Raw genomic sequence first — 25601 nt, forward strand, 5'->3', positions numbered from 1 at the left:
CCCTGCCAAATAAGAGGAAACTCCTAGAAGGCTTCTGGTTAGCTCCACAGCTAATGCACACAATTAGGAATGTTCTTCAGCAAAAGTGCAAGTCTGAAACGGCCACAGATAAACATTTCAGAACAGTGGACTCACTCAGAAGAGCCTCAGAAGCTGTTGAAGTGGCCTGGGTCTCAGGTGCTCAGAGTGAATTCCAGAAGGTGCCAAACACTCACCTTTTTTAATAACCATCCTACTTCTTGCCTTGTTCCCTGTGTCTAATGAATCACTAAAAATAAATAGCTCAAAGTATAGGCCATCATAATAAAAGTCATTTTTACTGAGAAATACCATATGCCAGACACTGTAACAGGCACTTTACAAAGTTATCTCACTGTATCGTTACAAGCAACCCTATAAAATAGATACTATTATTTCCCCCATTGTACATATGAGAAAACTGAGGCTTAGTTGTGAGCACGTACTTCACCCCCAGGTCATGTGGCTAAAAAGTGATGGAACTAAGAATTGTCTTAAACTATTATGCCTTCCATATATATAATTCGATATTTTAACAAGTGGTATTTTGGTAGGGGTATGGTCTCTAAAAAAGCGATCTGTAAAAAAAAAACAAGGCAAACAGCTTCATGTAAAAAAGTTAATGTCACAGTTTTAAAATAAAAGCATTAAGAATGTTTTATAATACTATACAAGTAGGAATGAAAAATAATTTCTACAAATCGAAGATCTGAGGTCAATTCCAGGATTTGGTATGACCCCCATCTGCCAATTTCTGATACTGCAGATGACAGGGAAATTTTGTAGAAAAGGCCCTCACATGGTAACTCAGAGGCCCAGAGACAAAACCAGATTCATATTGGCAAGATAACCTCCTCCTTAGTCTGAATATTTTATTTTCTTTATAAATGCATGGCTTACAGACTGAGTAGAGGCATAAGTTGTAGAAACAAGCGCCTAGTTTGTGGTCTCATCTTCAGAAAAAGTGGGACATCTCAGGGAGTCAGCTGCTACAACCTATTCATTTAATAGAGGTGTGCTACTAAGTTCCTTTACACTGCCAAGACACTGTGCTTGACAGAATTCTACCTATGTTATAGCTGAATCTGTAATAAAAAGATATATTATAATGGAGTTGTTCTAGCTGCACTTTGTGAGGCTGTGTTCTATCCAAGGGCATTAGCACCGACTCTGGCTGGATACTATGTTACATGTAAAACTCATGGAAACAGTAACACACTGACAAGACAATGTGTTAAACAGCTGAACATAAAACCTCTCCATTACTTTCTACCACTACCAACATACTCTCAAGAGAAAGCCATGTCCCTTGCTATTACTAGCTCTGTTACACTAAGAGATGGTAAAATATAAACTAAAATATAATCATCTGAGAGACCTAGTACAACACAATGATTCTCAAATTCCGGTTTTGGCTCTACCTTGACCTCGGCCGTGTCTCTTGGCATCTCTGGGTCTGTTTTCTTTACATGAAGCACTATGGCTTCAAGGTAGCACAGAGGTTCTCCACCCTGGTGTACATTAGAATCACCAGAGTTTTTAAAATATATCTATGTCCAGGCTCTATTTAGTCTACTTCTATAGTATGTTTTAAAAGTCTTTCAGCTAAATATAGACATTTCTCAAAAGAAGATATACAAATCACCACTACACACTGAAAAGATGTTCAACATTATTACCTGTCAGGAAAATGCAAATCAAAACCATAACAAGATACCACTTCACACTTATTAGTATGGCTATAATAAAAAAAAAAATGTTGACGAGGATGTGGAGAAACTGGGGTCTACATTCACTGCTGATGGGAATGTAAAATGATGGTTATGGAAAAGTCTGACAATTCTTTGAAGAGGTTAAACCGAATTATATGATCCGGCAATTTCATACCTAAGTACAGACCTAAGAGAAATGAAATAACATGTCCACACTAAAACTTGTACACAAGTGTTCATAGCAGCACTATTCATAATAGACAAAAAGTGAAGATCCAAATGTCCATCAACTGTTGAATGAGTAAATAAATGTGTTATATGCATACAATGAAATATTACACAGCAATAAAAAGAAATAAAATTACAATATATTACAATATGGATGAATTTTTTAAAACATGCTAAGTGACAGAAGGCAGTCACAAAAAACCATATACTGTATGACTCTACTTATATGAAATGTCCAGAATAGGCAAATCCATAGAGACAGAAAGTAGATTAGTGATTGCCTAGGGCTGAGAATGTTGGGGGGAAATGGAGAGCTGACTAGTAATGGGTTATAGGGTTTACTTTTGGGGTGATGGAAATGTTCTGAAAATGGCTGTGATTATGGTTGGACAACTCTGTGACTATACTAAAAACCACTGAATTGTACAAATTGAAAGAATGAATTTTATGATGTAAATGACATGTTAATAAAGCTGTTATAAGAAAAAAAAAGGGAAGAAAGAAAAAGTTCTTTAGTTGATTCCAACAAGCAACCAGGGTGGAGAACCATTTTAACAAAGCACAAATATCTATCCAAATTAGGTTCAAATCCTGACTCAGTCACACACCAGAAGTATAATCCTGGATAATTTATTTAATTTCTCTCTTTCTTTGCTCAGTTTCTGTAGTTGTAAATCAGAGTTAACCTGACTTACAGTGGTCCCTGTTTAAATGAGAAAATACACAAAGCACCTACACCCAGTATAATGTGTTATCACACAGAAAGCAATAAAAAACAGTCATTTAACTATCAAGCTCCAGAATAGCAGTTCTCTACCTAGGCTGCAAACTGTAATCAACTAGGAAGCTCTAAACAAACACTAATACATGTGTGCTCTACTCAGAAATCTGATTTAATTAGGTATGCGAAAAAGCATGAGGATTTTTAAGCGCTCCCCCAATGATTCCAATGTGTATCCAAGGTTCACCGTGCAGCCAAACCACTGGTCTAGATTATGTGAAGGTTCCTTTTGGCTCTAAAATCCTGACTACCCAATTATAGCACCTGCTACTACAAGAATTCTTTCTGGTCTTATGAGTATAGTACTCACCACTCCCCAACCCTCTCCCCTAACCACCTACACAACTGTCTGGTTTCAACTTAAGTGTCACTTGCCCAGGGAAGCCATCCCTGATCCGAGTTAGGCTGCCCTCATTATGCATTCCCATAGCACTCTGTATTTCACCTTTCTCACGCTCGGCAAACTTCTGATTACTTGCTCAATGCCTGTATTTCTAGGACTATGTTTCAAGCTATAAACTCAATGCCTCACTTAAGGCAGCAATTCAAAAATCTTACTTTTCACTTAGACGATATGTTATTTTTATTTTATAGGTAAAGAAATTAAAATAGGGACACCACTAAAAAAGCATGGTTGTGCTGCATATACATATTACCACAAAATATAAACAATTATGATTCACCCTTCAAAATTATTTGATCCTTTTACTTTACCACCAAAGTAAATCTAACAACTTTAGTTCGACACAAACTAGAACTATTCATTTTTAAAATTATAATAAATTAAATCTTATTTTACCTGGGGATGTACTTATTCATGATAGCATAAAAGCAGTTGTATAAATCACTGCATGGCAGTTGAAGACGCACCAGTGGTTTAAGTAGATGTATCCAGCTAAGGGATGTGCTATATTTAATGTTACGTGATTTACAATAAAAGGTAATTACAGACTCAATATCCAAAAGTAATTCTGCTGCCTTCTCTTCTGGCACTGATAGCTGGTCTAGAAAAAAAGTGTCAAAATAAAGTTAGCCTATTAGAGATTCAGTTACTGAACATAACACTTGTTTACAAATATAAACTATGTTAGTACATTGAGAGTATGATATAAAAGCATACTTTTCCCTTGTACTCATTCTGTATTTACTAGTTATTCAATCTTTACTAACTTAATACTTAACACAGAATGGATGATCTAAATTAGAGAAGCAGAGAAAGTAGTCATAACCCATATTCCTGGAAAGCAAAACAGTTTTCTAAACAACAGATTATCATCTACCTCATGATGGGCAGCTGCCACTATAGCTTTGTCAAGAAGTGGAAAAGTGATTCATTCTTCACCCCCAAATTCTCTTTCCTTTGCCCACACCCCCAGTAATTTTTCTGTTGTGGCTAGTATAAAAAAGCCTATTTAATCAATAATTTAACTAAAATATAATGCAAAGAGAAACAAAAAGACACCAATGAACTATAGATGAATTTTAAAAGTAATATCAACTAAATTAATTTAATCTTGAATAAGAACTCATTGGGTGATCAGAAACCTACCTATTCAACCATAATTTACAATAGTTTTTCTATAGCAGATCATAACTTATGATTTATAGATAATTTGAGGACTGCATATAATCATACAGATATTATTAATTATATAAGAAAATTTTAAAACTGCAAAACTGTAAAGGTACTTGAAGAATTGAACATGTAATGCAAAAGAAACAACAAAAATTTGTCTCTCTTAAAATGTTAGATATGATTCATAAAATTTCAAAAGTTCTAAAACCACTTATTAGCCTTTTACAAATTCAACATATCCCAAATTTTAAGTTAATTCTACTAAAGAGTGACTCTGCCACCCAAAATTTATCTCCAAAATTTTTACTGTTTGAAAACAATTATTAAACTTACCAATAAACTCTTGACAATCTTTGTGAATAGTGTTCTGTTCTGGCAGGTCTAAAATACCATCCCATGATGCCAAACTATCGCCTTTTCCTGCAACATTTAGAGCAATCTGAAAGACAGATAAAAAAAAAAAGGCAGTTTGCTTCATGTTATTTCTCATCCTTGGAAATATGTTGTAGTAACAGAAAAGCCTGCATGTAGGAATAATAATGCATACTTCAAAGATTGCAAAGTAATGCATCTACACTCCACCAAATGTTGAGCCTGTAGTCATATTACAATGAACCAACACGATTATTTTAAATCCTCCTACATTAAATTGTATTACTTCATTTCAATCCAGTAAATAAAAGGAATTATACAATATTTACATAATTAAATATGTAAGTTTATTTCAAGCAAACATCAATGCTATAAACTGAATGTTTATGTCTCTGTCCCCCTTCCCTGCCCCCATGCATATGCTGAAACCTAATCCCCAATGTGATGGTATCTAGAAATGAGGGTCTTTGGGAGGTGATTAAGTCATGAGGGCTGAGCCCTCATAAATGGAATTAGTGCCCTTATAAAAGAAATCCCAGAAGAGCTCCCTTGTCCCTTCAGTCATTAAAGAATTACTATTCTTTCAAGTATAATGATATTATATTTTAGATTTAACTTTTTTAGACTTTCATACTAAAGCATTGTAGTGTACTACCAAGGATTTACATTAAAATAATCCAGTGGATGGTGTGGGGAGGAAAGGAAGGAGTACTAATCAAACAAGATAGGCCAAATGTTAACAGTTAAAGCTGAGTGATGGGTAAATGGAGGTTCACAATACAAGTCTCTCTACATTTATATGTTATCTTAAATTTCTCTAATAAAACATTCAGAATGCTATAATTCTATTTGTTACATATACATGTGCAAAGGGAAAAAAAGTAAAAAGATATGCACCAAGTCATTATTATCTGTTAAATAACAGGTGATCTTTATCTTATCCTTTGCTTATATATGTTTTAACAAAGATAAGTATTTCCATTGCAGTCATAACAAACCTTAATTTAAAATTAAAAAATGATAAAACACAAGCACTGGAGAAGAGTCAAAGAGAAAAATAAAGCAAAAAAAAAAATCTCCTGTTATTCCAATATCCAGAGTCCTATTATTTCCCTCTCCTCATTTTTTAATATAGCTGAGATCATTCCATATTTGCAATTATATACTCAATGGCTGCATTTTCTCATTTCATTAAATAATCTTCATAAACATTATTTCTAATATCTACAAAAGAAAACACTGCCTTTCAAAACCTCGATTATTAAATATACCAAAGAGCACAGAAATGGACATTTTAGTAAGCTGCTCTGTTTGATAAATTTTCTAGATGTGGCATGCTCATAGAATAACAAAGTCTTCTGCAATAAGACAAATGAAAATAAAAATTCTCAAGTATTATTATTCTTACGTGATTACATTTAATTTTAGTTGTTAGTTACCTTCCAAACTTTGGCCCTCAGATCAGCTGGCAGTGGTCTCCCTTGAATTATATTTCTCAAAGTTTCAAGATCACAACCTCCTGCTTCCAGAGCTTCTTCAAGATCTTTTTCCCTAAAAAACAAGTTCTCTTTAGTGAGATAAATTTTACATATTTTTCTAATTCAAGATTTACTTAATAAGCATGGCCTGTTATCGGTTGTATCTAAGATAAAAGGGTTCTTAGCAGCCAAAATGTAATGCCAAAACAAACAGCATTTTGTTATTTTTGGAAGGAAATCTTAGATTTCATACACTCAATTTACCCTTAATTTGCATTTAGTTCTAATAAGCTTAGTTATCTGTGTTCTAAGATAAACGAAATTTAAAAAGAGAAGACAGGGCAAGCAGGCTGACAGCACTGAAAAGTCATAGTAATAGAGGTATTCATCATGGTAGTAGTAATAACCAACAATATAGCACTAACTTTGTGCCAGGCACTTTCCAAACATTTCACTTATATTTTTTTTAAATTCTCACAACAACCCTATGAAGTAAGGTTACACCATGAGCTCCGGTTTACAGATGCAAAAATTGAGGCAAAGAATGGTTATGCAGCTTGTGCTCACATGCCTAGTAAATAGCAGAGCCAGAATTCAAATGTAATAGTTTGCATCCAGAATTTACACTCTTAACATTATACTAAACAGTGGCAAGAAGGAGAAACCATAAAATTCAGGTGCGAATTCAAATCACTGCAGCATGGGAATATCTGGTACCTAAAGATACAGAGATATGCCTAGAGCAGTGGGTGGCTTACAGTAAAAGTTAGTAAATATTAGAGGAATAAAAAGGGTTCTAATGGTATCACTATATAATATATTAAAGCAATATAATACCACATCAAGTAAATTACCAAGTAAACAGACAAGCAGTTATCTTCAGTCTCCTATGTTCAAGGAGATAAAGTATGAAACAAATTTATTTTTGTATATGGTTAAAATAATTTTTAAAACTTTTGCAAAAGTATGAATTGTCTTTTAGTCAGGAAATAATTACTTAAAATAACTAATCCTTTCAAAATTCTCTAAAGCTGAAGTTTCAATCATTGTTTCAAAAGAAATCTGTATAAATAAAAATCCCTAACTCAGGTAGACAATTTTTAAAATTCCTTGAAGCAGCTTTAAAGGCAGAGCACCCCACTAGAATCAGGAAACTAGGATTTTGTCATTTTTGTGGTTTTGAAGAAAATAAAATTACTCCCATTCCACATTCTCTCAATAAAGTAACACAAACCTCTTCTAGCATAGGATTCTAAGAATAATAGTTTAAATGTATAAATTTCCTTAAGTGTTGCCCTCCTAAAGAAATTTAATCAAATGTAATCAGTTAGGAATCCTACACAACAAAAAAGTACTGATCAAATCTGAAAACTTTCTTAACAAAGTAACTATAAATTCATATGAACAAAAAGATAAATAGTAATGACTTAATAGTTTTTGTTCTCTTGTTATACCAGTCTCCAAAGTGTTGGACAGGAAAGTGAGGGAGATTGTGAGTCTACTGATGAGACTTGAGGCCTATAGTTGATAAAGACTGGGGTTTATCTGTTCTATTCTGGCCAAAAATTACATGATAGCCTTTAGAATTTGAAGGATTGTTGGTAACAAGAAAAAAAAAAAGGAAAAAAAAAGATAATTTAATTGAATTTCTGATTAATACCACATTTTTAATAATTAAATGTGAAAATAATTTGCAAACACCATTTAATGAGATGAAATTCTTTTACCAAATAAATGAAGAACTAGAATTTTTCCATTTTTCAGTGCCAAATCCTTGGTTGGTTAGTATTCTGGGGCAAAATGCCTAACCCTCAATATACTTTTTAAATCATAATAACATACAAGCATACCTCTGTTGACATAGCTGCTGCTAGATTCTTTGCTGCTGCCCCCAGGAGAACACAAAAGTACAACCATGAGCAAGAAACCAGAAAATGCTCCACCTTAAGTAGTGAAAGGCACTTCTCACAGACTAAGTAATGTTATCTTCCGAACAAGGTATTATTCAAAGGTTCAGTTATCAGAACTTCAACATTGCAAATGTGCTTGTAAAAGTAGTAAAAGCTGAAAATAAATAAAGTTATATAATTCATAAAAAGATCAAGTTCTTATTAAGAGAGAGGAACTCTATGGCATTGAGTTCTCCAATAGAATTGTCCCTCGCCTAAGCCAAGTTTCCACCTACTTTTAAACAAGCAAAACCTAACATTCAAAAGCAAAACAAACATCTGGTGAGGTATGATTGGATGGGTTGTGGTTAAGTCATCTCTGATTATGTCAGCTTCTTACTGACCTTACAAGGTTGGTAGAAATGTATGGCACATTCACAGATGGGTCTTAAAATACAGAAGTACTGGTCTTGTCTATTTACTCAATAAATATGAAAAATAAGTAACTGTCTCTTTTGCTCAGAGGGTTCCGGACAGAGCATACCCAAAGTTTTGGGGCTGGAAAGAAGCACAATGAATTACTTTTCAGTTCTTTTTCAGTTCTTCATATATATATGTATGAGTGTAAATGTGTATGTATGTATGTGTACAGAGACATATATATATATGTATATAAAACAAAACTGGATTGTATTGAATAATTTTATATCTTGCAGCATTCACTTATTTATACTTTCAAAAAAAATTATGAACATTTCTCTGAGTTATTCAAAACTCTTAAAAAATCAGATTTTTAATAGCTAATTGATCTGGCTATTCCTCTACTGTTTGGTATTTTGGTACTTTCTAAATTTTCCTTGCATTAATCTTTCCCACTTCTTACGCAAATTTCCTCAAGAATTATTCACTAATCAATAAACACATATTACTGTTAAAAGTTAAATATTACAGGCATAAAATACTTAGAATTACAGTAGTATCCATTAGAACAAAACAAAATTGTGGAAGGTGGCTACTTCAGAGAAATGAGATAGGATGAAGACATTCACTTCTCACATAGAATTAATCATACAAATTGAGTAAATTTATATATACCATATCTGTATGCACTGCCTGAACGTTTAAATAATATTTATGGATTCTTTTTTAACATTTATTTTTTGACCCAACAATAACTGAGATGAATAAAATTATTCAGCTACAAGTATGTCCAAAGCAGTGCTTATAACTATGATGACAAATATAAAAAAGAAATTGAAACCCTCGTACACGCTGGTAGGAACGTAAAATGATGCAGCCATTTTTGAAATTAGTTTGACAGATCCTCAAAATGTGAAATATAAAGTTAGAGTATGACCCAGTAATTCCACTCCTAGGTATATATCCAGCAGAACTCAAAACATACACCTGTACAAAACCTTGTACATGAACGAGATGTTACACTTTATACCCATTACAATGGCTAGCATCAGAAAAAACATGGCAAGGATGTGGAGAAACAGAATCCTTCTGCATTGTTGGTGGGAATGTAAAATGGTGCTGTCACTGTGTAAAAGCTTGTTGGTTCCTTTAAAAGTAAAACATGGAATTACCATATAAATCTAGCAATTCCACTTCTGGATATACATCCAAAAGAACTGAAAGCAGGTACTCAAAAAGATATTTATACAACTATGTTCATAGCACCATTACTCACAATAGCCCCAAAAGTTTAAACAATGCAAATATCCATTGATGGAAGAATAGATAAACAAAATGTGGTATGTACGTACAATGGAATATTAATCAGCATTAAAGAGGAAGGAAATTCTGACACATACCATACAACATGGGTGAACTCTGACGAAAAATGCTAAGCGAAATAAAGCAGTCACAAAAGAGCAAATATGGTGTGATTCCACTTGTATTAGATACCTGAAATAAGCAAACTCAGAGACAGAAAGTAGGACAGAGGTTACTCATGGCTAGGAGTACAGGAAAATGGCGTGTTATTATTAGGTACAGTTTCTGTTTGAGATGATGAAAATTTCTGGATATGGCTAGTGATGATAGTTGTACAACACTGCGAATGTACTTACTGTCGCTGAATTGTACACACTAAAATGGTAAATTTTATGTCATATATACTTTACTACATTAAAAAAATGCGACAACAAAAAACTCATACACGAATTTCTATAACATTTCTATAACGAAATTCATCACAGCCAAAAAGTGGAAAAAATTCAAACGTCCATCACATGATAAAATGTGATCTCTTCATACAATGGAATATCATTTAGCAATAAACAAGGAATAAAGTGTTGATGCATGTAACACATGAACGAACCTTCAAAATATTATGCCTAATGAAAGAAACCAGACACAAAGGGCACACATATTGTAAGATTCCATTCATATGAAATGCCCGAAACAGACAAATGCACAGAGACAGAAAGTAAATCAGTGGTTGCCAGGGATCTGAGGGAATGAGAGTGACTGCTCATGGGTATAGGGCTTCTTTCTGAAGTAGTGAAAATATTCTAAACTAAGATAATGGTGATGACCACCTAGCTCTGAATACTGAAAATACTAAAGCCTCTAAACTGTACACTTCAAATGGGTCAATTTTATGATACACAAATTATATCTCACTAAAAATGTTATCAAAAAAAAATAACTTCATCAGAAAAAAGTTTAAGGACTCTTTAAACAAGGAGTACGTATTCTGTTTTTAAAGATTTATTCTTGATCAAAACTGTTCCAAGAAGTCATTAGTCATCTTTCTCAGTTCTCATCCTATGTACATACTCTGTAAAGTTAGCCTCTCTCCTTAAAACATTCCTTCAGTTTCCAGTAATTCTGATTACCTCTAACCCATGCTCTGAATTCTTTCCTTCCCTGACAGAAGTATTTCTTCAAACTCTTGATAAATATGTACTGAGCACCTACTACATACTAGCCAATGTATGAGATGCTGGAGATCCAGCAGTGAACAAAAAGGCCATGCCCTCATGTAGTTTACATTCTAGCTGGCTATTATCAGGTTTGAGTCCAAGGTTTTACACTTTCTGAACTATATCTAAAATCCACTGAATAGATGTGAGCAGCTCTTTCTCAAGTGCAGTCCATTCATATTTGTTTGGAATGTCAACCCCTTAAAGCACAGATTAACCATGAAATGCCAGATTGATCATGAAAATACTATACCCAGGCACACATCTCTGATCAATTATTTAAAACTCAAAAATGACCAGCTAACTAGTCGTAAGCACCAGCAGATTGTGTGAGTAACAGTGGCAGTGCTGAGTTGTGGTTTCATGAATTATTTTGTGCTACCATATTTCTGGTTATTTCTTAATGCCCCGGGGATGAGATATCAGCACCAAAGCTTTGTCCCAATTTATTCTGCTACTATTGTTAGTACATTGGTTACAAATTACTACTACCTGAAAAATCAAACTCTCTAACTGGTTCCTGAATATTTTGTGTGACATTTGGTATAAATGGAATAGGACAACTCTGTTATGCATTAACTTGTATAGTAGATATGGATGAAGTTCAATGACCATAACATGTACTGTGCAACATATTTAAATGCTTACCTCACACTATCAAAACTTTCTAACAAATAGTATGATGGCACATACAGAAATGACCATGTGAGCACAATTTGATCACTGTGGAATCTTGAAAATATCTGGATTTTTGTCAGAGTCAGACACACTTATTACAACATTTGAACAAGTTGCATATTTGAATGTCAAAGGGAAAAATACCGCACTCGCCAGCTTAAAAAATTAGTGAACTCTGTACCAGAATCAGATCAAAAGTAGTTTGGGGGAAATCCCTTTTCAAATAATGCAATCCTCTCCAGAATTTGTGTTTAACCAGGATCTTGTGCCAAGTAGAGAAGGTGCTAAATCTAGTCCAGGATCTAGACCAGGATCTTTAACCAGGATCTTGTGCCAAGTAGAGAAAGTGCTAAATCTAGTCCTCTTGGCTTGACAAGCAAAACAAATATGATAACAGTATTTTGGCACTGTGCAATTGGCAAAAGAGGCAGATATCACAGAATGTTGTTCTGTAAACTATGAAATTTAACTACAAATAAAACAGATGCTTTAAATCTTCAGACTTATTTTGATCCATAATCCATAGATCAAATTACACCAATATGCTCCTTCCTCTGCTAAGAAAAAACTCAGGAATTTTTGCCTAAGCAAAAAACAAACAAACAAAAAACGAAAACAACAATAAGAATAAGAAGAAAAAATTCTTATAACTTTACTCTATGTGTACAGGTGTAATGTTGCAATACATTTGCAAAAGACTTTGCTTACAAAATAGAAGAATATCTTCTCTACTGAGAACTTTAAAGAGACCTCTAACTCCTTTCCTCTTTCATGCTTCCTCAAAAAGAAACCCAACACATTGTTCTTTTTTATACATATGAAGTGACTTCCCAGCACTTTTAAAGCACATAAAAAAAGCAAGGTTTCTCCCACCCACCTCACAAAAGCAGTAGTATACTTGGAAACTGAAAATAGATTGTACCCTTTGCTTAAGAGAAAGAATTAGATGAAAACAACATAAGTCAACGTAAAAGAGCACACTAAATCTCTTACAAAATGTGATGAGAAAAGCAGTACCACGAATATTTTTCTTGAAACTATCATTTTGGAAAATATAGGAACAACTGCAAATAAGGTGACAACAACTTTGGAACATTTGAACATTTCTTTCTCAGGGTACTCGACCAACAGAGATCACAATTTGGCAAAGAAATGATAGATTTCTTTTTTACCTGGATTCCAACCAACAATTATGATTTATTAGGTAAAAAGTATCTCAATGATTTTCTTATCAGTGGTTAAATCTAAATGGAATCTAAAAAATAAAGCTCAGGAATTTCTAGTATTCAATAATATACCTATATGAAATAATTACATCCTTCTATGTGTCATTGTTATACTTTAAAACAAAGAGTAGAAACTCTTTAAAGGGGATATAAGCACAAGGGAGTTATTGTAAAAGCAAGCTTCTTATTTCTCCAACATCACTGAATAAAAACAACAGAAGACTTACTGAGCTGACAGTTATTAACATTGTGTAACTGCCTATATGTTCTAATTAAATATTACTCTTGTGTTCTCAGTCTGTAAATTTATTGGGGTGACATTGGTTAATAAAATTATAAAGATTTCAAGTGTACAATTCAATAATGTCATATGTACACTGCACTCTGTGTTCACTACTAAAGTTAAATTTCCTTCCACCACCATATATTTGACCCCTTTTACCTTTATCTACTTCTCCACTCCCCCACTGGGCTCTCTCTAGGTATCTGTTAAAGTATATGCGAAATATGTACGTCATCAATTTTAGAAAGAGCACAGGGCTTAAAGAGACATGAGTTTAAGTTTTAGATTTTCCACTAACTGGGTTTGTCACCTAACCACCCTAAGTCTATCTTCTTATCTCTAAAAAGGCAACAATAATTCATAACTGCTTGTTCTCACAGAATTGTTTAAGAGCCAAATGAAATTGTATATATAAGGACAAAGTTCTATGCAAATATATAATATTTTCTTATATCTTCTTGCTGAAATTATTAAATACCACCATAGCAATTAGTTTTATATAACAACTACTTGTAACAAAAGCACACACTAAAGCATTTAATCATCAAGAAAAAAGAGGACTTAAAACAAATGATTCATCAGTCATCATTTTCTCAGCTCAGGTCAAAAGGTTAGAGCCTAATAAACAAACATACATTAAATTTGAGGAACTATCTTTTCATTGGCTCTTAATTTACTGCTCTTCTATTTCCACAAGAAACGACTAGCTCATATGAGCCTAACACCAGGTACTGATTTGTTTTCCATTCATAATTTTTGATATCTAAATAAGTCACTTCAAGCACTGCTTCTTTTCAAGCAGTGTAAGCCTATTCTACTCGGCTAGAGCATGTAATTTCAAAAAACACCAGTAGATATCGTCAGAAGGTATCTTCACACATTCTGCCTAGAGCTACAACGATGGAAAAATTGAGGTGCCCAAGCAAGACAGAACAATGCACAATTCTGGTTTTAAGTCTGTTTCAAATGTTTTCTAAAACACTACTTAGCAGTTTGACTATAACTAGTATTTAATTAATGTTTGCTGAATGAATTATGAATGCTTTGCTAAAATTTTGCTTTTTGATACATGTGTGGGTACACTGTCTTTGGTTTATACAAGTAAAATGAATGCCCATTTCAACATAAGCAGTAGAAAAGATTGGCCAGCATATTTTATCAATTCTGTTTCGAAGACACCTACTCGTAAATTAGCTGTGTACTGCAGTACACTCAACTCAGTGCCCCAGAAGTACCCGAACTGTCTTACTATACTTTGATAGGGAAAGCACCTGAACCTTCTGCAGTGAGCACAAATAAATGTTAATACATTAATTAAATCCTAGAACTCAATTATTACTTAGAAATTACCTCTATAAATAGTAAAATCTGAATTACAATAAAAACATTAATGTAAACAGTATAAACAAAATAAGGCTTAATTTCTAATCTTTACCCTACGCTTGTAGTTTATAAACAGTTGTCATTTAAAAATCCCTCATTTGGAACAATATGGTTCATTTTCTCTTCATTTTTTATAAGGTAATATCTAGTCTTCCCAGGACAAGCTGTCAATATTCTTCTTATACAACAGGTTCCATTCTCTTTCATATTAAATGTATCTCTTTATTGATTATATCATGTCTGAAATTGCAATCAATTACTCCTTTAGTGACTGACATTTTAAATTTCTCTTCACATTTCAATACTTATGAAATGGGAAGCACTGAGAGAACTATTCACAAAGTGCACAAAAGTTTGAAAAGGACCCTATTATTCTCAAAATGATGCCAATTCATATCTTAAATTTAAAATAGAAGCTTCTTTAAGTAACTGATATTTTATCATCTTAAGAAAAGTTTAGAATCAATATAAGAGTTTAGTAATAAATTAAAACAATGACTTTAAAGTGAATATTGTACAAAAATTTTAAACTAAGCAAACTAAATACCAACAGTTGTACAATTAATGCTTATACCAAATTTTTTTTTTTTTTTTTAAATCATCACTTTAGATTTTCAGGAATTATTTCAGGAAGAGAGCCTCAGAAAATGAGAACTTCTGTTCAAATCCAAGGCTGGTTTCTTCAATACCAAGAAGAATAATTACTAATCTTTGAACTGTAATAATTTAACATTTGTTTGATTTTAAAAACCTACTGCTTATATTAATTTTAAAAATTAAATTTAAATCATTTCAAACTATCTATGAATAGTTTTACAAGATTTTTTCATACCCTCTGAGCTTACACGACTGCAGTTTCAGAAAGTTTGAGAGCTGAGACAGTTTCTGATAACCTTGGCTTTCCATAAAAAGTGGGCATTATACTAGCAATTACATATCTCACAAAAACACTAGAGTCTGAAAATTTATATGAAATGACAGTTTCATACAAAAGTCTGTATTTATTCATGCATATATTTGGACAATAAACATTTACTGAGTCACCTGCTATCAGCCACTACCCTTGAGAAGTTCACTATCTAAAGAATAATGATAAATTATGTAATCAGATAAATTTTAGGAGGTGAAGAAACATAACATATGATATATAGTACAGAAATAAATTCCTCTGACCAACTCATTCTGAACTATACATCATCTAGAACCTTGCTAATTAAAATATGGCCCATGAATCAGCAGAAATGCCATCACATATTTGCTAGTCAGTCAGAAATAGAGAGTGTCTCAGGTCCCAAGCAAATCTACTAAGTAAGCATCTGCATTTTAATAAGACTCTAAGGTACACCCAATTCACATTTAAAATTTGAGAAGCACGGATCCAGGACATAACTGAAAATCAGAACATAATAGTGACATCTAATGGCTTTAAGATTTTCAGGCCCCAATCCACGCCTTTTTACAAATGTATACACAATTTTAACAAATTCAGCTTTCTAGTTTCACAGATTAGGAACAAACTGGGAGCTACCAAGAAAAACAAAGAAAGAAAATGGGAAAAACTCATAAAAAGCAATCTCAAAAAGGGATGACTGTATGGTGCCATTTAACATAGCAACTATCTACCCTATCTGCCTACAGGTCTCTCTCTATATCTCTCTATATCTTTCTATATCAGTTACTCTATATAACAGTAACTGATGTTCTTAAATGTGCTTCCACTAACTAGACCACAAATTTCTATTATTCTTATACACTTGCCATTTGTAAACTGGATGACCCTAAAGTCACTAAGATGAGTTAGGTTAGACAGTAAGATGAATACCACATTTCAGAAAATTTTCCATCTGAAAAAGTTACCATAAAATGTGACAGCATTTCTTTTTTTAAAAAAGTAAAGCCTCCCCATTCCATAACAACTCATTTGCCAAGCACTCTAAAAGCAAAGGCTATACTGAACTATGGCTCTAAATCCAAATGTTCCTTCTGACTCTATTCGGACTCATTTCTAGGGGCCAGTGAGTGGAGTGAGTAGAGAAAAAGGAGATTAGAAGAATGGAGGGAGAGTAGAAATCACAGAACACAACAGGGTTTTTCCATTCATGAAAATAAAAAGAGCAAAAAGAGAAAGCCACACCAAAAATACAGCAACCCTAAAGAGAGCAAATGCTACCTCTAGTAACCATTCACTCCATGTTCCTTGACCTTGTGAACCAGACACACGCTCACAATTCTCCTAACCAAGGAACTCCTCATAGATACTTTTAACTCTAGAAACGTTTCCTCTCCTGCCCTTCAATAGCTGATTACAGTTTATGATGCAATTCATTCTTCCAAAGCAGCAAACTTCATGAAATTCTAGTTATTATCTCCAAACATATCAGTTTTCTTGCCTATGTTCTTACTCATACAATTACTCAACTCAGAGTCCATTCCCATCTGTTAATCTGACTGCATGTTAGTCACTAGCCACGTGACTACTTAACATTTGAAATATGGCTAGATCAAATTGAGACGCAGATGTAAAATACGCACTGGATTTTAAAAACTTGGTACAAAAAAAGATGTAAAATTATGCACTGTGTTTTTTTTTTTGACAATAATTACATGTTGAAATATTTGGATGTTTGATTAAATAATTAATTTCACCTGCTTATTTTTAGTTTTTAACATGGCTATTAGAACATTTTACATATATGGCTCGCATTATACTTCCATTGGCAGCACTGATCTAAATCATACTCATTCTTTAAGGCTTAATTCAAACACCTCTACTTCCATGAATTTCTCGATTACTGTATTATCTATGCCTTCCAATAATTCCCATTTCTTCCTCAGGGATTAAAGTCCATGTCTACAAATGCCCTGTATTATTTATATGCAAACACTACCAGTGAGCTGTAAGCATCTGATGAGCAAGCATCTAAAACTATCTAACACATGTGGTCAATATATTTAGATCAACTGTAAAAATTCAACAAGTTCTAAAGGTTCTATTTTTTTATGATGTCTCTAAAAATGTACTGTGAAGATCAACTACTTCAAAAGCAGGAGCCTTTCCCCAAAATTAACGACAGTGGGTGAGCAAAGCCTATCAAAATAACTATTAAAGATCCACCCCACAACCCCAAGCACAAATCAGGTAAGCACGCAAACACTTGGAAGAGGCAAGAGCAATGTCCTATATCGAACCCAACGTTGTAAAGATCGAGCTGTGAGGAAAATGGTAAGAAGGAAAAAGACAACTTGTGTGAAAGAGACGAATGGTGGAAACTGTTGGAACTCGAAAGGATAAATGAAAACTGAGCTTAAAAAAATAACTACGTCGGAGGGATCCTTCCTGGGTGTGTCTGTCAACCTCTGAAGCCGCAGGCAAAGGTCGCCGTCGTAATTTCAAGTGGTCTTTTCTTCAAATGGTATTCTAGCACTTCAGTTCTGCATCCGCAAAACTTCCTGACCAGCCAACTCTAACTCCCCCGGCCAAACCCAACCCTGAAGCTACCCTCTCCAGCACATCTTGGAAACTGGTGGACAAAGCGAGAGGACCGAACTGAGGCCCAGCCCCTGGACGACACCTCTCTCCCTTCGAGTCTAGCCTTAGCACCTTGAGCAGCCAGCTAGCTGGCTGACGGGGCACGGCAAGCAGAGGGGGCGGGGCAGGGCGCTGGACTTGGTCGAGCCGGTCTTCCAGTTCCATGCCAGCGCCTGCTGCTGCCTCAGAGACGGGCAGGGGGCTAAGAAGGAAGAATGGAGGGGCAGTGAAAAATCAGCTCGGGTTTTTCACTCACCAGCGGTCGCCGCTTGACGTTGGCAGTGGCAGGACCTCTTCTCCTTCCGCCATTGCTGTTGACGTCCACGTCGCTTTGCCGAAAAGTGGACCGAGACCGACTCTGAGACCCAATGTCGTAAAAGGTCCGCCGAAGCCTGGGACCGAGCTTCTGGAGATGGAAAGAGGGAGGAGAAAAGGGTCGGGAGGAACGCAACGTCCCGACGTCTCAAGAGCTAAAGGCAGCAAAAGGGGAGGAGCCTTGGTGGAGCTAAAAACTGCATGTCCCAGGATGCCGCGGTGCCGCGGGCCGGGCGGAGTGGGCGGAGCGTGGCGAGGGAGCGCGTCGACGGGGACGCCCAGTGAGCGTCGCTTCTTGGCGTCCGGTTGGCGTCTTCATTCCATCTTTGCGTTGTCCTTAACAAAGTGTGATTTGAGAGCCCTGTTAAGGAAAACTGAAAAATTTTTTTTTTTTAAATAAAAGCTGAACAGTAAAGGAAATATATTCTAGCCTCCGCTTTCATCAATATATCTTCCTGTCAACCTGGAAGGTCAAGTCCAAATTTACGTTGCTAGAACTCTTAGAGTTCCAAGAGGGAGAGCCGCCACGTTCCTTCTCACCCTACCTCCCCCCTTCAATCCTCATGGATGGCCACCTAGGCTTCCTCCACTTGCAAACTCAGTCCACACTACCACCACGAAATTACGGGCCCTTTGTCTCCCCTTGACCATTCCAGGTTCAGGAGGATGGACCTAGGGAAATACTTTTGCAAGCCCTGAAACCAACATTGATGAAGTAGAACTACATGAAACGATATGGACAAATCTGAAAAATATGTTAAATGAACAAAATATTGTGGAAAGATAGGTAATATGTTGTTTATATTTGGCGTTAAAAATAGACAATTTATCGTTTATGATAGATGCATTTGTGCTTTTTAAAAATGGAAGGGAGTGATACATAGAAAAATCGGAATGACAGTTCTCAAAAATAAATACAGCCAGCCACTAGTTAAAGCAGTCTTAAAGACATTTTATTTGGAAACTACTGACACTAGGGGAAAGAGCTGAGAGCATTTCCATTTGTGCAGAGTTGATTGGGGATTTTAAAGGGAGAATGAGGGAGGGAGGAGGGCGGGGTATCATTAGAGTCAGAGAAGTGAAAAATTACAAAGGATTGGTCAGTGTAATTGTGATTAGGCCAGCTGTGTCTGCTAGCTGGCAATTTCCAAAGTTAGGATTTTATCCTCCCACAGAGACTGGGAGACAAAGGCTCTATCCTACTTGATGATTACATTTCAAAGGAATGTCTCTCAGGTCCTTGAGAAGGACAGTTCTCAGAGATACATATTCACAATTGTAAGCCCCTTCTAGCATAAATGCTCCAAGAAGAAAAGGTCAGGAGCCTATCATTAGATGTTGGTTAGAACAAACAATAAATTCTCCTGGCAGCATTAGGCTTTCTCCATCAGGCATTTTTTTCGGGAGCTGTGGTTCAATGAAGGGCTGGGGTCATGCTAGGGACACAGCCTTATGTTGCTATAAACTATGCTAGAGTTTGATTACATCTTTTAGTGCAGGGGGTTGGAAAGAGTTGTTCGTTATATGCAGAAAGTTCTATAGTTCTCACAGTTACATTTGAGGGAGGGGAGGAAATGGCTTCAATTATCTTTTTAATATTTCGATTCTTAAGAGCTGAGAAGTGGCTACATTGGTGTTCAGTGTTCTTTAGAAAGTCTATACTTTGGTCTCTAAGATATTTCATAATTTTAAAAACCATTTGATTAAAATAAGCATAATGCATAGGACAGATTTTTCATTTACAATCAAAAACATGTTCACTCTTTTTCCAGAAGGGGAATAATGTAGAGCCACATGTTACTGTACCTACTTCCAAGCCCAGGATCTCTACATGATGTTCAAATCAACAGGGAAAATTTCTTTCAACATGGAATGAAAATTTAGATGACAGCTATCGGAAAGAATAAAAGGCATGAATGCAAGTCAAATTACCATCCTAATATTTAGGACCTCCACTGGGTCCCTTCAGGTGCTGTCAGTGGGCTTTCAGAAACTTTTCTAAAATGGTTTTAAAACATTGTCAGTGATATAACAAGCAGTTGTTCATTGGTTAATCTTCAGTTGCAATTCATTTCGAGTGTAATCACTCAAATCAGTGAATGCTTTATACACCATGTGGTAAAAATATTATTCCATTAAGAATACATCACTTGACATTTTCAAGCAGTTCTTCATTCTGTAGAAAGGGCCAGAGCCAGCTTCATGGGCATGCAGCCTGTGCAATAGCACAATACCCTATGCTTAGTATTTTGTTATTGCTCTTTTGAAATGATTAATTTTGGAAAAGGGGGCCGGCCCTTCATTTTCATTTTGCACTAGGCTCCCCACAAATTATATAGCCCATCCTAGATAGGATCAATATGATATTGATATATAACCCATTAAGGGACAAGATTTCAATTGAAAGTGTTTAGTGATGATATGTTCTGGAATATTTATATCATCTGTTCTTTACTCATCAAACTATTCTGTTCTATTGAGTATTCATGCTGAGGTCATGATATTCACCAAGATAACATCCTCTTATTCCAGTGGTACTGCTAGGCATCTGGTTGTTAGGTCATGTCCTTGAATGTGGTATGGTTTCTCTTTCTTTAACAGGTTCCACTGGTTCACTGTCTACTATGTTTGCTTGGCTTTGGCTTGGTGACATCCAGGCTGCTGAGTTACTGCAGAACCCCCCTAGTTGAAGAGTTTTCTTATCACAAGCCCTTCCTCTTGATCAGGTTTGTCACATTTTTCCAAACACACCTCACTTCTTGAGATGACAAGGACCACACTATTCCCACAAAACATTTCTAGCTGGTTGCAAATTTTATAGATATAACTTTCTGAATATTTTTATGCTTACAAAAAATCTCAAAGTCCTGCCATTTACCTGGATTGTTGTATGCTTTAAAAATATACGAGCATGGAATTGCAAGTAGAATTTGTTAAATTCTAGTAGTAGATTTCTGCTTAAAATCAACCCTTTTAAAAGCTAGAAAAGATTTTGTTATGAAATCATCTTCCTGTATTTTCTTACATTACTCTTTTCTCCTGACTGTAAAAAGATTTCGCCAATGATATTAGGAGCTCTCTCTGCTTTATATCTGTTTATCTCCCTCTAGAGCAGAGGGAGTTTGAATCTCTCTTAATAGATCTTGCGCTGTGGTAAGGTGATGCTAATAATGGTGACCATCTGGATCTGCGCGCAATGCAGCTATTCCAAGATATGTCTCCAGGAAAAGCACACCCAATCATCCATATAGGATGTGTTACCTGTCTGCATCTGTGTAGCTAATTGTATTCCCATACCTAAATAGCAAGGTGTGATATTATTTCATATTATCTTTGAATAAAATCAGATTGCATATTTTATATGGAAGAGTTTTTTTTTTTTTTTTGGTTTTCAATTAAACTGTAAAAAAACAAATATTTTTAATCTATTATTTGGTGCTCTGTGCCATATCATGTTGTAATTTATATTGTATTATATGTACTTAATTCGTATTATGACACACAGTCTAATCTCAATAAATATTTGTTAAAGGAACTAAGAGTTGTTTTTTTTTTCAAGTATTTTGGAATGGATGAAGTCATTTACCTATAGAGAAACGGCTGGTTGGGATCGGGGGCAGGTAGAGATTTTGAACTCATCTGTGTGATCAGTTAGGGATTTTGAACTCATCTGTGTGATCAGTAGGAGAGCTTATTTCATTTTTTTATTATATTATTATTATAGCATTTCTTTTAAAGAGAGAGCAATGATCACAGTTCTTGATTTTTTTAATCTATATTCAATCTTTTCTTGACTCTCATGCATTCTTAGTAAAAAGGAAGACCTAATAAGATACATTAACCTATTGCTACATTAAAAATTACCCCCAAACTCAGTGTCTTAAAACAATAAACATTTATTATCTCACAATTTCTGTGAGCAAGATGTTCCGGCTCAGGGTTTCTTGAGGTTACAGTCAAGATATTGGCCAGGGTTGCAAAAGTGCAGTCATCTGAAGGCTTGCTTCACTGGGGCTGGAGGATCCACTTACTTGGTGGCTCACTCACATGCTTGAACAAGTTGTTGCTGGCTGTTGGCAGGAGGTCTTCTTCAAATGAGCCTTTCAATGGGCTGCTTGAATGTCCTCTTAACATGGAGGTGGCTTCTCCTTGAGTGAGAGTTCAAGAAAGATCAAGATTGAAGCTACAGTATTTTTTAAGACCTAGCCTCAAAAAGTCACACTCCATCCTTTCTTCAATAGACTGTTGGTTACATAGGTCAGCTCTATTTAATATGGGAGGGAACTACAAAAAAGTTTGAATTCCCAAAGGCAAAATCACTGAGGGGCCATCTTTGAGGCCAGCTGCCACTTGAGGTAATGTTAAATCCTGCACATCTTTCTTTGTTCAGTCGAACTTGCCCCTGAGATCCCTGCCCATATCATCTCAGCTCTCTTCAAGCTCTACCTCCTCTGAACGTGTGAAAGACAATTAGCAGGCCCTCACATCTGAGCACAAAGTCATACAGTGTCTTGCTTTCTTTAACTCTGAGAATGGCAACCATTTTTATATTCTTTCATAGCCTCCACTATGCCAAATGCAGGGCTAAAAGTATAGTTGATGCCCAAGAGTTGTTGTTGAATAACAAATTATTGACTTTTGTTTCTTCAAATATCATGTGAGAGTTTCAGAATTCTTAACTTGCCCAGAGATTTGCCTTGTTATCTTACAAAGAAAAATGTTTCCACAATTATCAAAATTACTTCAGTAGTTTGTAACATTAAAATCCCATCTGCATTCCAAGACTCTTTAAACTACTGAAGCTTAACATTTAATTTAACGATGAACAAAACCAAATTAATTCCTATTCATTGATGACAAGTGAACAGTTGCAGCAATTTCAACATCTTCTTTTAATTCATTTAAAAGTGTTGAGCAGTGATAAAAAGGAGGCTAAAAACTACAATATTTCTCCATTATCCTTCTAGTAGTTGCCTTTGCTAACTGAAGTGACTCTTAATAGATTATGTATATGGACACAAAGTAAACATTTGGATAGGGATTGACCCATTCTTGGGTTTGGGATGGTTGTGCTTTAATGTGGGAGCCTGTTTCACCCTCTCTTATTCCAAATTTGTTCCCTAAAGTTCTAGACAAAAGGGTCTTATTAGAGTTGAATCACTGCTGGTTGGCAAACAATATAGTAGCTGGAACTAGCCTTAGTTTTAAAAATCTCTTGCTTTTTGTGAAAACACACACACAAACACATGTACAATCTATAAACAGTATCCTTAGACAGAGGCTATGCTATTCTTAATATATAATCTGTCTCCATTTGCCTAATCCACTTGTACTCATCCTTCCTCTTAGGTGTAAATAAAATAGTTAGCAAGGAACCATCTAAGGTAATTGGTTGGAATTACATGATATATACTTTTAACAATATGTGTAAAAAATATTGGCATGTGTTACAATTTCTATGAATATGTTATTTACAGGTTGGTATCTCTAATACCCATGCTCAATTGTACAGATTATCATTGTGATTTATACATTTTGAATTTACATAAGAATACAAAATTAAGAAGAATTCTTAGAATATAATGAATATGAAAATTACCACAGATACAAAAGCTTTAAAAATTTTTAGATAAAGAATTTCTTCTCTATAATTTTTCTCACTTTTTTTTTTCTGGACGATATCTGCTACTTCTCTGTTGTTAGTTCCCACATATAGCCTGATAACTCCTGTATCTGTATTTCGAACCCTAGTCTTTCTTTTGTACTTTGCATCTGTAAATCTAACCATTTACTGGGAGCTTGCACTTGGATGACCTACAAACAGTACAATCTAAACATTCTAAAACCAAGCTCAATATGTCTACCTGCTCCCCAGTCTCTACCATTTCTAGAGAGGTGAATGTTTTATCATATACCCAATCATCAAGCCAGAAACGGGAATTATTCTAGCTTCTTTCCTTCTTCCTTCCCAGAGGACATTAGGATCTATGGATTTTTTCCTCCCTAAATATTTTTCAGGTCTGGTCCTTCTTCTCCACCCCCACAGCTTTTCTTTTGCTTTTGCTTCTCATTATGTCTTACATGAAGGGATTCCTAAATTAGTCTACACCTCTTTCCCCAAGCAGTAAACAGTCTTTACACCAGGGGTTCAAACTGGCAGCCTCAGGCTCGATTTATTTTCTCAGCAAATTTTATTTTGTTGTTTTAATCACCTAAATGTCTTTATACACTTTCAGTTTGTCTTCCCACAACTCCCCATCAGTTTAGACCAGTCTCCAATTTACATGTTTGCCACTTGCTTGGGCCTCAGAAGTATTTGAATGTGTGCCTCTCACTGTCCATTTCTAAAATGAAAATCTACCTAAATTCTTTCCAGTGCTATTATCCCATATAAAGAATGTCCAAATTCCTTATCACAGATACAACATTCTCATAATCTTAACCATTTTCCCTTCTTCCCTAATCATATACAGTATACTTCAGCCATTTTTTATTTATAGGCCCCAAATACATTGCTATCCCTGCAAAGTGGCAGCTGCCGTGGGCAAGAAGAAAATTGCCAAGAGGTCAAAGATCAAGTCTTTTGTGAAAGCTTATAACTACAATCACCTCATGCCCACAAGGTACTCTGTGGATATCCCCTTGGACAAAACTGTCGTCAACAAGGATGTCTTCAGAGACTCTGCTCTGAAATGCAAGGCCCGACAGGAAGCCAAGGTCAAGTTTGAAGAGAGGTACAAGACCGGCAAGAACAAATGGTTCTTCCAGAAGCTGCAGTTTTAGATCTTTTTTGTATCAGTCATTAAAAGTCCAAACAAACAAACAAACAAACAAAGTCTTTAAGTCTTTGTTAAAGCTTTCTGTTCTGCTTTGTTACATTCTATTAACTTCCATCATCTGTTTACATCTAGCCATATGGCAACATTTTCTCTGTAACCTTCTCTCTCAAGCAGAATTATTCATTTCCACCTTTTACAACTACTTCCCTTTAAATCTAACTCAATTACTGCATTTATCACACTTTAACTATGTGTTTATATATTTGTTTTCTCCACTAGACATGAGATCCTTGGGACTAGCTTAATATATATTTACATTTCCAGTGCCTGGCGTAGTGTTCAATAGTTATAGTATTAGCTGTATGAATAAATGAATATGTGGATAGTACATATACATATAATAGTATTACTGTAAATA

At 35.1% G+C, this 25601-nt stretch overlaps 2 protein-coding genes across 3 annotated transcripts in view; one reads left to right on the top strand and one right to left on the bottom strand.

Annotated features, from left to right (window-relative positions):
- TBC1D23 (TBC1 domain family member 23) overlaps window positions 1-18580 on the bottom strand; it is a 49382-nt gene extending 30802 nt beyond the window's left edge. The window contains exons 1-4 of one of the 2 annotated variants that reach the window (XM_036218947.1): window positions 18346-18580; window positions 6127-6238; window positions 4649-4754; window positions 3539-3743 (exon numbers count right to left, since the gene is read on the bottom strand). In XM_036218947.1, the coding sequence (XP_036074840.1) occupies window positions 3539-3743; window positions 4649-4754; window positions 6127-6238; window positions 18346-18398 (476 nt within the window). In that variant the 5' untranslated portion in view covers window positions 18399-18580. The remainder of the gene's footprint in view (window positions 1-3538; window positions 3744-4648; window positions 4755-6126; window positions 6239-18345) is intronic. The other variant, XM_016144702.2, reaches the window with a different exon arrangement.
- Window positions 18581-18605: 25 nt separating this feature from the next.
- Window positions 18606-25187, top strand: LOC118601723 (60S ribosomal protein L27-like). The gene is made up of 2 exons (XM_036219659.1): window positions 18606-18685; window positions 24905-25187. The coding sequence occupies exons 1-2, from the start codon at window positions 18606-18608 to the stop codon at window positions 25185-25187; spliced, it is 363 nt and encodes a 120-aa protein (XP_036075552.1).
- Window positions 25188-25601: the final 414 nt, after the last annotated feature.

Source organism: Rousettus aegyptiacus, unplaced genomic scaffold, assembly GCF_014176215.1.
Source record: "Rousettus aegyptiacus isolate mRouAeg1 unplaced genomic scaffold, mRouAeg1.p scaffold_m13_p_4, whole genome shotgun sequence".
Taxonomy (NCBI): domain Eukaryota; kingdom Metazoa; phylum Chordata; class Mammalia; order Chiroptera; family Pteropodidae; genus Rousettus; species Rousettus aegyptiacus.